Below are 13,788 nucleotides of genomic sequence, written 5' to 3' on the forward strand. Positions count from 1 at the left end.
ATATACATGTTTTATATAGAATGTATAATATACAGTAAGGTGATAACCATATTGCAAACTGTAGGTATATCAGATCAACTCTGATGGCTTAAACTTATATAATATTATTTGTCAATTATATCTCAATTAAAAAAACCTATAAAGCTTTATTTTCCTGATAATAGTATAAAAATTATGGTTTAATTTTAGAAACCTCTATTATGGCTTGAAATTATTGGGCGCCTGGGTGGCTCAGCGGGTTGAGCCGCTACCTTCGGCTCAGGTCATGATCTCGGGGTCCTGGGATCAAGTCCCGCATCGGGCTCTCTGCTCAGCAAGAAGCCTGCTTCCCTCTCTCTCTCTCTCTCTGCCTGCCTCTCCATCTACTTGTGATCTCTCTCTGTCAAATAAATAAATAAAAAATTAAAAAAAAAAAAAAGAAACTATGATAAGTTACATTCCTAACATATGATGTCTCAAAAATTAATCTGATGGTAAATTCCTAAAGGTTATGATTTAAGGAGACTTGAAGAGATTCTACTGAAGCCGAAATCATTGGGGTAGAAAATCAGCCAATGGCCTCTTCCTAAAAATGCAGAGAACCCGGGATCTGCTACAATATTCAGGCAATGGGCTAATTCTGGATCACTAGCATTTTCTAGGTAACAGAGGTTTCAGATGTTTCTTTGGTATTTTAGGCGCATAACATTGAGAGGAATCGAATCTTTCCATGGAAGTCCAGTGTTGCCACTATAATCAGTAAAGCATAGCATCGTTTAATTGACTAGATTTGGGGCTGGATAAGGAGGGAGCATGGGGACCATCTAGATTATCCTTATTTCACAGTTAGGAAAATGGCATTAAGAGAAGGTACATGGTCATGCACTGGTAAAGTTAGATATGTTTGAAATTCATTGCTACTGCTTCTCATTGAGGGAATATGATTAAGCTTTTAGTTTAATTTCCAGCTACTTCCTTGATAGTTCTCCCTTTACCCAAGTTGAAATCAGAAACGCTTCTTATACTGTGCTATAGCGTCCAATCCCATCAGCCTCAGTGGGGCAGGGGAGCTGATCCCATGTCTGCCTCCTCAAATGGGCAGATGTGAAAGGAGAGTTGAATCGAGCAGGCAGAACACAGCGTTTAGCTAGCATGCCAGCTTCCCATGGCAGAGATACAGGAAAGCTGTCAGGAACAGCAAAGGCCAGCACAGAATTGCACAGGGGTCCTGAAGGGCAGATGGAATGCCGTGATGGGGAGTATAGGAGTTGGCAGTACTGTAGTGGTCTACTGGTCATTCTCCAAACATGCCAATCACTTCCACATCTTCGTGCCTCTACCATGAAGTATCCACAACTTTCTGCAAGGGGTAGAAAATGTGAGTATAGTCAATTACCCAAGAAGGTTCAGGCTGCAAGAGTAGCAGCCTGAAGCTGTGGTTAAACTGCATAAGAAGACCATTTAGGGTTAACATCTCTGTTCTTCTCTTGGCCTTTTTTCCTCTTGGTCACAGAATGGTTGCTTCAGCTCCATGCACCGTATCTGTATTTAGAGAGAAAGAAGAAGTAGTGGTGAAGGTCAAAGCATTATCTTTTCCCTTTTACCAGAAAAGCAAAGGGTTTCCCAGAACTCTGTTACCTCCTGTCCCTCCAAAATTACATTTTATCTCATTGGAGTGGAGGGAGGAAATGCCGAGGATGTGCGTATGCAGTTTTGTTTTGTTTTGTTTTTTTGAGCCTCTCTGGTAGAAGTCCACCCCGCCCCCCCGCCAAATGGTGTTAAGAATGGCTGCGGATGAGATAATCTACAGTGAATTTATGGCATTTTTACAAGTCCAGAGAACTGGTAACAATGGTACGGTTAGGTCTTTGCCAAGATGAACGGTCTCTTTATACTAAGAGACTCAAATGACCTCATTTATTAATGTGGATATCTGTATACCAGTTTGGTTTCATGTGGAAACTTATAATAATGTGCCTTATTTTCTGCTTGTTGAATTAAGGCTTCTATGTGTACAGCACCTTACCGTACAAAATTTGATCCCCTCAAGAATCCCGTGACATAAAAATTATTATTCTAGTCTCACTGAAGAGAAAGTAGAGACAGAGAGAATTTGGATGACTTGCACCAGGTCAAACAATGAGTACACACTGTGAGTTGGATCCAGATGTTTTGGCTCTGGTGTTTGTATTATTATACTCACTGAGGAGAATGTGTTTTATTTTTTTTATTTATTTTTTATTTATTTATTTATTTTTTTTTAAGATTTTATTTATTTATTTGACAGAGAGAGATCACAAGTAGACGGAGAGGCAGGCAGAGAGAGAGAGAGAGGGAAGCAGGCTTCTTGCTGAGCAGAGAGCCCGATGTGGGACTCGATCCCAGGACCCTGAGATCATGACCTGAGCCGAAGGCAGCGGCTTAACCCACTGAGCCACCCAGGCGCCCAGGAGAATGTGTTTTAAAAGAAATGAAACAGAGAGTAAATTGAGACAGTCTAAGACTGTGTTAATTTTTGGAGCTGTAGACACTGAATAAATAATTTGTTTAGAGAAATAGAAAGTGATTCAGTTTGTGTGACAACATGAAATCTCCCCCCCCTTTCCCTTTTTCAGAGACCCTCGGCCAGCAAGTCTTCGGGGGCTCCTTCCTATAGCAGATGGTCCAGTTCACAGCCACATCAGGTAACATGCTCTTTTTAAGAATCTCGTCATGCTTGTTTTCCCCTGAAGTGCCTTTCCAAGTACAGTTACCTCGTCACTGGGCAAACGTGGAGGGTATCAGGCTCTTGCCTGTTCTCACGTTGAAGGTGGCCCCTTGGCAAAGGGCCGTGGAGTTCCTCTTTGGTGACTTCTCTCACCTCGAGTCTCCAGTCAGGGCTACGTGAGGGGAACAGTGAGAGGGAAATGCCCAAGTTCCACATTCAAAGCCCTCCTCCATGCCTAGCTAACGAAGTCAATCTGGCAATTAGTGAGAATAGATTTTGCCTCTTATTCTTCAACCAAAGATTTTCTCTCCTTTCTGTTCTTGGAAAGTGTGTATGTTCCCGTGTGGTGCATATGTGCATGCCTCTGTGTGTGTGTGTGTGTATGGCACATAGGATCTCTAGGAGTGTATATACTGGTATATCTGAAAATGTACTGATACTGCAAATAATCACTTTTTCACCTTGTTACTCAGGATGATTAAAATCTGCATTTGGGTCAAACAAGTTAAGCCAGTACAGCACCGTTATGTTTCTGTGTGAAAGAAAGCAAGATTTTTGGGTTGGTAAGCCATTTACACAGGTGACTACATGGGCTTCTATTTAAAGCAGCATGTGGTGAGAACACTAACTTTAGACTCTAAAAGCTGGGTAGGACTTGAATTTGTTACCTCAAGACCAACAGGAAATAAGCTCTGTCTTTTCTTTTGCTTTATTGGTCTGAATTCTCTTTTAGACTTTTAAGGTCGCTTAGGCAGGCTGGAGTGACGGTAGCAGAAGCACATTATAAATGGTTTATAGTCACATTTTATCCCACATTTTATTGACTCTCAATAGACACTTAGTATGGGTGGTAATTTAGTCCGGCCTCAGCATAATGTGAGCACTCTTGTTATATTCCCTTTTATCTTGTCTTCACAACTTCTTTGTAAGAAGTTGACACTTATGGGGCTCCTGGGTGGCTCAGTGGGTTAAAGCCTCTGCCTTCGGCTCAGGTCATGATCCCAGGGTCCTGGGATTGAGCCCCGCATCGGGCTCTCTGCTCGGCAGGGAGCCTGCTTCCTCCTCTCTCTCTCTGCCTGCCTCTCTGCCTACTTGTGATCCTGTTTGTCAAATAAATAAATAAAATCTTAAAAAAAAAAAGAAATTGACACTTATCAATAAAAATATTAAAGAAATTAATGGGAAAAATACATTCTTCCATTATGCATTATTTTATCACAGTGCCTCTTTTTTCTTATTTATTTATTTATTTGAGAGAGAGAGAAACAGAGTGCGCACATTGGGGAAAGGGGTAGAGGCAGTGGGAGAGAGAAACTTAAGATTTCATGCTGAGTGTGGAGCCCAGTGTGAGGTTTGATCTCATGACCCTGAGAGCACAACCTGAGCCAAAACCAAGAATCTGGATGCTTAACTGACTGCATCCCCCCGGTGTCCCATGGTGCCTCTTTTTATATTGATTGGTTGGTGGAAAAAATTTGAGGTGATGGCTCTGCCTCCATTGGCATCAGCTTTGTTTAGTTTCTGTTAACTCTGGAAGGATATATTGCTTTGTGAGTGTGAGCTAAGAAGAAAGGCAACCCGGAAAGAGAGGCAGTGGCTCCAGTCTTGGGAGATTGCTTTGAATATCCAGTTTTCTTTGACTTCCTGCATCTCTTGAAAATGCACACTGGGTTTTAATCAGTGTTTTTTATTTCTCTTCCCACACTTTCCAGAGTTTGGGTTGAGCAAGTCACTGGTCACATCCCTGCACTCACCCTGAAGATGGGGGAGATGTTCTAATCTGATCTTCACAGTCTAAGGAAAGTGAGATTATATTGTCCAGAGATTATATTGTCCAAGGTTACATGATTTCAGTTGGTCTACAATTCCGTGATTTTTCTCCCCCTAGAACTTACACAGTTTTATAAGCCCACACAATTCTTCTGAAGACTTCCTAGGGAAATAGTCTAATGTGAATCTGACTCTGGGCTGGTCCTGCAAACTTTTTACATCTTGCAGTGAAAAGAGAAAAGTGAAGACAGGATGGTATTTGGGACAGTCCTTAATTCTCAGAATGTATCCTTTTAGCTTTCCAATATTCCAGTGACCCTTTTAACTGAAATCTGGTAATGATTAGATGGTTTTTGTGTAGTTTTTGATATCCAAGCCAAATTAAAATGGTAACCATCCTGTATACATTTCCCAGTGTGTCCTCTGAATTCTTACCTATATGTGAAATCCAGGAGCAAAAGAGCTACCAAAAGGGGTTTCATTTTTGTCTTCTCATATGTTGAAAGAAATGTGGTTATATTGGCAGTCTTTCAATCTTTGCAGTGCCATTTGGCTTAATTTGATGACATTTCCAAATGGTAGCCCGATCAAAACTAATATTGGTGACATCTGTTTTGTATTGAGGATCCCCTTTAACCCTAACTGAGAGGAGTGGTACATTTTTTATATTTGGTAGATTTCCTTGGCATTTACCTGTTGTGCTGGTCAATTGTTTGTCTGCTTTCAGTTCTACTCCATGCCCATCTCTTGACATCTATGTTCCCAGGCTCCCTTGTTAACTGACTGCTAAATGACTGTTCTCCCAGCTGGAGGTACCATTGCTGGTTGGGAAGAGATAGAAAGGGAAAACCCAGGATATATCTTTCCCTTCTTTTGCTTTGGGCAGTATATCTCCATGTTCAGTACCTCTGTGTGGATCTAGCTAGTGTGAGACAGTCCTTGATTCTGGCTTCTGAGTACACTCTCTGTGGCCCCCCAAGCTTCAGGGAAGGGGGAAGTGTCCTCATTCTTCCCTCTCTCGTTTTTTGGCTTTCCTAATAGCCTTATGACTAGTTCCCTATATTAAATTCCTTCTCTTTGATGGCCTGTTATGGGCTCTGTTTTTCCAGCAATTTTTCTGACTGTTTTCTGATGGATACACCTACCATGGCATGATGCTGTTTATTCTTTTGTTGTATAACAGTGGGTTTTAACTTTAACTTTAGAAATATTACGTGAATATTTACAGGTTCACCAGACTTGCAGCTGCTGAAAACTCTGAGATTTATTCTCTGGAGCTGGCCTAGTGGGTGGTAATCCTTTTATACCCCTATCCTACACAGAATAATTATTCCTCTTTGTCACTCATGAGCTAATCTTTCCCTTCTAAATTTGTGTTTATTACAAAACCTTTGTCTTTTGTGTTTGCAATATAATAGGCTTATTGCCTTCAGTTTTTGAAAGTACCTACACGAATTCTCAGTCTGAGGTTGAAAGGACAACTGTAACTCAATCCTGGATCCTAGCTTTGTGTCTTCCTCTGATTTTTGTCATCAGCAGAACAGTTTAGAAAGGAAATTGTCATGGATTTATTCATTAGGAAAAGTGGAGCTTTTTCTTTTTTTTTTTTAGTTTTATTTTATTAGTGGACCTTTTTCTATTTGTCTTCATAACACTATTTGTAAAGCTCAGACAGATAGAAATATAGACATAGTAATGAGTGAATTGGTACAGGTAGATACATGCTCATTTGAGAATTAATATCATCACCATTCCTTCTTCATCATTATCATCATACCTAACATTTACTGAATGTTTACTCTGTGGTGTCCACCAATTTCTTGTCATGCGTTATCTCATTTAATCCTCTCAATATCTCTGTGATAAAGAGACAGTATTTTATAGGTGAGGGAATTGAGAACCCAAACATTTAATTATGTTGGTCCAGTTAACCACCACAAGGTTGGTTCTTAGATTTCAGCACCTTCCTGTTTCTTTTTTTTTTCCTGTCCATTTAATTAGATTTATTTTTTTAAGTTTTTATTTAAATTCTAGTAAACATATAGTGTAATATTTGTTTTAGGTGTACAATTTAGTGATTCAGGACTTCAATATTCAGCACTTTCAGGGCTCATCCCAACAAATGCACTCCTTAATCCCCATTACTTATTTAACCCATTTACCCCACCCGCCTCCCCTCTGGTAACCATCAGTTCTCTGTAGTTGCGAGTCTGTCTCTTGGTTTGCCTTTCTCTCTTTTTTTCCCTTTTTCTCTTTTATGCTTGTTTGTTTTGTTTCTTAAATTGCACAGATGAGTGAAATTGTATGGCATTTGTCTCTCTCTGACTTATTTCACTTAGCATAGAACTCTCTAGCTCCATCTACATCATTGCAAACGGCAAGATTTTATTCTTTTTTGTGGCTGAATAATATTCCATTGTGTGTGTGTATGTATATATATATATATATATATATACACACCATATCTTCTTTATCCATTCATCAGTCAATGGACATTTGTGCTTTTTCCATAATTTGGCTCTTACAGATAATGCTGTTAAAAACATTAGGATATATGTATTCCTTTGAATTAATATTTTTGTATCCTTTGGGTAAATACCTATTAGTATAATTGCTGGACCGTGGGGTGGTTCTATTTTTACATTTTGAAGAAGCTCCATACTATTTTCTAGAGTGGTTGCACCCAGTCATTTCACCAATGGGCAATACTAACTCCCTGAAGATTTCAGACTAACTTAAGGCCGCTGAAAACCATTTTCACCAATAGTTCTATTTTGCACTGACTGGAGCACTACATTTTGGCCTTTAGATATTATTTCTACTCTGAAATTATTTTGCCCAGTTAACTTTCTTTGTTGAAACAAGTGTTTGTATCCACTCAAGTACGGATCAGTCTATTTGCAAATAGACAGTCTTCAAAATATAGATCTTAATATGTTCATTAGTAAATTTTATTTAAAAACACTATTTATTTATTTATTTAACTATCTATCTATCTAGGATTTATTTATTTATTTTGAGAGACAGTGAGCGCACACATGCAGGGGGGAGGGGCAGGGGGAGAGGGCGAGAGAGTCTCAAGCAGACTCCGAGCTGCACGCAGAGCCCGACGTAGGACTGGATCTCACAACCCTGAAATCACTTTCTGAGTCAAAACCAAGAATCAGCCACTTAACTGACTGCACCACCCAGCACCAGCCCCATGCCATTTATTTAATCTGCAATAATTTGGTGTTTTATTTGGAATAATTTGAGAACCTCTTTGTTAAAAAAAAGAAAAAAAGTGTCTTTTCTAATGCTTTCAGTTTGTAAGGAATCTTACAAACTTACAGATATCTATGAAGTAAAAGTCATTATGAATTGAATTTTGAGTGACACAGGCAAATAAGAATGGTTACTGGCTACTGGTATCTTCAACTCTGAAACAAAAATTGTGATGTTTTTATGCATACTGTATACTTCTCTTTAGAAAACTTCTGTATTTCCCATCATATTTTCTATCTCCTCTTCAGCACATTCCTTATAAATAAGAAGTAGTTATCTTCCTATGACTTAGAAATGGAAAGTTTTTCTTTTGGATAATTAGCACCAATCCAAGCATCAGGTCTTAAAAGCTCACTATAAAGTTTTGGTCAGTAATGATCAATCGATTGATTGACATCTCTTTAGCCCTTTAAACTTTGTAACTTTGTAAGTTTTGTGTTTAGAGTAGTCCTTGATAGGTAAGAACATTAAAATTCGTCTCATTAAAAGGATAACTTGTGGATTTTAGGAAAAAAAAATGCAGTATGTGACTGTTTTCTCAAGAGAATTCAACCAGGTATCCCAGTGTCATTTTCTAGCAACAGATAGACCTGGCCGAATGCGAGGTTGACAGCACAAGTTTGGTTATCTTGGAGGGTTGATGTTAAATGAAAGAAGAAGAGAGCAATGGATTGTTTCACTGGGTTCATGTGGTAAAAGAACGTAGCTGGGTGCAGTCCACTTATAAAAGGTTACAGTGAGTATCTTTCCTGGATCATCTTATATAATTTTTCATACTTGTATATAAAAATCTGTGCACTCAGCATGTAGTAGAGCTCATGAAGTATTTGTTGAATGAATGGAATGAGTTGTATGACATAACAGCAGGGATAGAATGGGGAAGGAGGGACCTCAAATCCATATATATTTTTTTCTCTTTTCTCCAAATCATTTGTTTCTACCTTTTCCTTAACTGAGGCTCACATCAAAGCTGATAATCATGAGTTGATTTAAGTAAATGCATTTTACCTTCTCTCTGGTGTTAGTTCTGATAACAAGCATTGTGGTAGGAGAAGTATAGGCTGACAGTGGCCAGGAGAGTCCACACTCTGAATCATTGGTCAATCTGATGTTGCTTTTATGTTGTCTATATTATGCATTTGAGATTAATGTGGTTGCCATGGGATTTCAGTGATGAACCCCAATGTTGGGAACATGTGTAGTGTTGTTTAATGCTCTGGAGCCCATGGAGACAAATGAGACAAACTTCCAGTTTATTCTCTTTCAGGATTCTGAACAAAATTGACCCCATTTATCTGTATGTGCATTTGTTGAAATTTGCAATTTAAACAATAGAAAACATTTCATATGTTATATAAAATTATCATTATAATGCTCATCAGCTAAAGACTACCAAGAACACATGTATTAAGGCAAATGTAGAGTTGTTGCTTATTTTTGCTTGCTGCTCTGAAGCAGAGAGCATAGCATGCAAAATGAGGGAAATCTGAGTAAGAGAGTACTGTTGGGTGAGATTTATTATGGGATTCAGGCTTGGGTTAGATGATTTTGGTAAGAGACAAGGAAGTAGGATTTGTTCTGGATTGACTACTCTTAGGAAGGGGGGATATTTCTATGATTGGATATCTTAATAATTTTATCCAGAAGGTGGGATCAGTGGAGCAAAGCTAAAGATATAAGTGATAATGAAGCAACAGTCACTCATGTTACTGGGGTAAAGGGGTTGTTTGGCCACTTTTGTGGTTTGGACAGTGGTCTTGTTTTTCTCTCTGCCTGGATGTAGTTATGGAGCAGTCTTGTTTTTGTTTTATTTCGTAAAGTTTAGGGTCACGAAGTATCTTTGTCTAATCTGATGTTTATGTTCTGTAAATTGTTTCTGTTAAGTAGGGAACATCTTGGCCTAGGTGCTAATGTCAGGCCATCTACTTTAGACATATATTTTATTTATAAACATATATATACACACACATGCATATACACACATGTGTATATATACATGTATAACATATATATGTATATATGTGTATATGTCTATGCACACACAGCTTATGTGATTGTACATATAAAATGGAAGACCTGCACTATCCTCCCTGACTGTTGCATTCCTCCTGATACTTGCACTCCTGTATTTGAGAATTTCACCAGAATAGCGAAGTGGCAATGTTCTTAACTAGAGTTGACATCCAGTTGACATGCTGCGTTATAAATCTAGAGATCAGGGAAGATCTGCAATACCAATTCTTATGCATTTGCAAACTGTCATGTCCCATTTTCAGTTTTTTTAAAGGATAAGGCAAAACCTGTGAAAAAGCAAACTTGACATACTATAAACCCTTACAGATTTGGGCTTGCATTTGAAAATGAATTATTTGGAATAAAGGAAATTAGGGTTGGATTAAATGAAATATCTGATTAATGATAGCTTGTCTCCAAAGATGGTGCCCCAATGAACCATGCCTCCTAGTAACTAACACTTTTGGGTTCTTTCCTTTCTTTGGACCATTGCTGGCCCCATGACTCAATGGAGTGGAATGAGGTGACACCATGGGACTTCTAAGTGTAGTGCTAAGAAGCCTTGCACTTTTTGTCTGGTGCTCTTACAATGTTTATTATAGGAGAAGCTATCAGCTTTGTGGAAGCCCAACTATCTTGAGAATTCCATGCTATAGAAAAGCCCAAGCTAAGATTGTGGAGACTCTGTGTAGAAAGAGAGATGCCCAGCTAGCTCCCAGCTGTTTCAGCCATCTCAGCAGAAGTATCAGACCAATGAGAAAAGATGCCTTCAGATGATTCTAACCCTAGTCACCATTTGACTGTAATTGCACAAAAGACCCCAAGTGAAACCACCCAACTGAGCCAAGGTGATACTTTGTCATATAGGAATAGATGACTAAAACAATCATTCATTTTAAAATAAACATTACTATTATCCATAGCAATGGCTAGGAAAGTATTGGTAGTTGAAAGTTCAGCTATGCTGGTTTGAATGAAATGTTAATATTCATTTGAATTAATCATGCCTCATATATGAAAATGAATACTATTTAGTGTTTGAAAAAGTTAGAAATTTCACCCTGTAATCTTCTTTTCATTATGAATTTGTTGAACAAATATTTCTAGACCTATCAATGACATTTTTAATTCTCATTCAGTGTGTAGCTCAGATTCTAAGATTAAAGACCCCAGAAATCCTGAGCTGTACTTCTCTTGCAGTGCCCAAAAGACTGGTTGGGAGATAGTGGAAATAGTAATACTAACCAAATATTCCATCTGATCCCTCTGCAGTCAGATGGTTTTTATATTACTGTTTTCAGCCAATGAAATGGTAGTAGAAGTGATGTGACTTTCATGTGTGATCACATGAATACAGAATCACAATGTGTGATTCTGTAGTCTATTGCCTGACACAGGAATAGAGGAAGCCATGTGTTCCACCAGCTAGCACAGTTACTAGATGGCAGATTCTCTACTGGCCTGGGTTCCTTGGGTGAGTGAGGGGAGCAGAGTGCCTTGTTAATCCTTGACTGGCAGTACCACAAGCCAGAAACAAGCCTTAGTTGTTCCTAAGCCTCTGGGATTTGGAGTTAATTTGGATCTGTAGTACCATCTAACCTCTTGTGACTAATACAAGAGCTTTAATTTCCCTTAAGCTCCATCACAGTCATCCTAGGCCTTTCAAAATCAACTTTGAAATCTAAATAAAAATAATGTGATTTCTATGTAAACAGAGCTTCAAGACAGAATTTCTGATTTTTTTCTCCAATTAGATTTATATCCCTAAGTCCCTCAATATAGAAATTCTGGCAATAGCACTGTTTGTTTACTTGGGTAATTTGAGAACACTTGATGCTGAAATCATTCTCAACTCACATTGTTTTCCTATTTATTTTTCAAAGTAATTTTATAGCAAGTTAATAAATAAAATAATATATTAGAGGATTTAAGAAATATTTATTTGATATAGTATCAACAAAAGCATCTAATTTTTTTTTACTTTTAAAAATGGTTATTATGAAATTTCCAAATACGCATGAAAGTAGAGAGAATAGTATAATGAACCTCATATACTCATTTACCCAGCTGCAACAATTATCACCATATGGGCAGCTTTTCAAACGTAAGTTTTGACTACATAAAATTTTATTCTGTTTTGATCATCCTTTCAAAGATAAGATAATAACTACCCTTTCTCCCACCTCCAAAAATAGATTTGAATTTTCTATGAACACACACACTTTGTGGTCTTGATCATATCTTCTGTATTTATTGCCAATTTTGCTCTGTAGGAATCACTTCAGAATAGTTGGCTAGAATGGCTTATTTATGCAGTGACCATTTTTCCCTGTTTGACTGGAGAGTCACAGGTTATACCTCTTGTCCTGGGGTAATTATTCATAGCACCCCCAGCACCCCTGTCTAGGTTGCCCTGCTTTTGCCTTATTCCATCCCCCAGAGTTGGATTCTTTGTCTTGCCATGTAAGACCCATGCAAGACCCAGACAAATCTAAGCCAGTTATAATCAGTGAAGCTTTATTTCAACCTCCGTGGTTGCTTACAATATCTTCAGTGTCTGAAGTGTCTTTGGTGCCCATAATGGCCTACCCAGGACCAGCTACGTAATGTGTGGGGTCTGGTGCAAAATGTAAAAAATTATTGAGAATTTCAAGATTGCAACAGCAAAGCATTAAACCAAGTGTGGGACCCTGTGCTTAGAAACAAAATACACAGACTGTGCGCAGCAAATTAGCACACCTATGAAACCAGCCTTTGGTCTACTGCTCTCACTCCCCCACCCCCACCTTCACCTAGTTCCCTATGTTGACCAATTCCAGCCTTGCATTCTTGCACTAAACCTTCTGCTGTAGTATGCATAGTTAACTTATTCTCTGATCCTTCTCTATCATTGGAACACTGGCTTTTCTGCTACTGTACCATCTAATGAGTCCTTACTATTACTGATGAGTGGCAGAGCTAGAACTCCAACACAAATGGGCTTGGTTTCTAAGTGAATTATTGTAACCCTTCTGCTCTTGTGACTCTAAGTCTTCCTAGACTAGCTAACTCTTGGCAGAGCTCTCACCCTGGTCCAGGATTCCAAGGAATTGAATATAGTCATTTTGCACACATGTCCAGGAAACAAGACACACTTTTGTTGTTCTCCATGTTCTCATTAGTCACTTGGACCTTCTCTCTGACATGTATTGCTGGTTAAACTGTACCTTCTTTCTGCCAACATGCCACCTCCTTAATTATTGTGCTTAACAAATCAAGCCTGAGCTGAAACTTTGTGGATCTGCTGGGCTTACCTCTGCATCTAGCTTAGTTTTACTGTCCACTCTTAAATTTGCTTCTCTATCTCACTGGTTGCAGTGTGGGTTGAGCCTGAGCTGTTTTCCTCCATGTATGGAACATACAGACTTTAAGAAATCATGCTCAGTCACAACTGTTGTGTTTTCTCTAGTACCTATTTTATATTTTATAGAATTCTGTTTTTCTGATTACCTTTAGTATTACTGAAATTTATATCTGCTCTTAGAGGTGGAACTGAGAAAAGGAGACCATTGTGCACTATTGGTGGGAATGGAAATTTGTACAGCCAGCATGGAAAATAATATGAAGGGTCCCCAGAAAATTAAAAATAGAAATACCATGTAAGCTAGCAATTCCACTTTTGGGTATTTACTCAAAAGAAATGAAATCACTATCTCAGAAAGGTATCTGCACCCTCCTGTTCATTGCAGTGTTATTTACAATAGCCAAGACATGGAAAACCACCCAAGTGTCCTCCAGTGGCTGAATGGATAAAGAAAATGTATTATGTATATAGAGTGGCGCATTATTCAACCATAAAAAGAAGGAAATCCTGCCATTTGCCATAACATGGATAGACCTCTAGGGCTTTCTGCTATTAAGAAAGGGAGGAAGGAAGGAAATGAAGGAAAGAAGGAAGGAAGATAAAATCGAGATTGTTGTATGATGTCCATTTTCTTCAAATGATGTCAAGTTTTATTTCAACACTAAAGTGAACAATTCTGGTCAATACTATCAGAAACAAAGCTGGGAGAAAT

At 38.5% G+C, this 13,788-nt stretch overlaps 1 protein-coding gene across 9 annotated transcripts in view; it reads left to right on the top strand.

Moving 5' to 3' along the window:
* RBMS3 (RNA binding motif single stranded interacting protein 3) overlaps positions 1-13,788 on the top strand; it is a 1,359,637-nt gene that overhangs the window by 258,809 nt on the left and 1,087,040 nt on the right. For all 9 annotated transcript variants that reach the window (XM_047738838.1, XM_047738869.1, XM_047738849.1 and 6 more), the window contains one exon: positions 2,595-2,663. In XM_047738838.1, coding sequence (XP_047594794.1) covers positions 2,595-2,663 — 69 coding nt within the window. The remainder of the gene's footprint in view (positions 1-2,594; positions 2,664-13,788) is intronic.

Source organism: Lutra lutra, chromosome 1 (assembly GCF_902655055.1).
Source record: "Lutra lutra chromosome 1, mLutLut1.2, whole genome shotgun sequence".
Taxonomy (NCBI): Eukaryota; Metazoa; Chordata; class Mammalia; order Carnivora; family Mustelidae; genus Lutra; species Lutra lutra.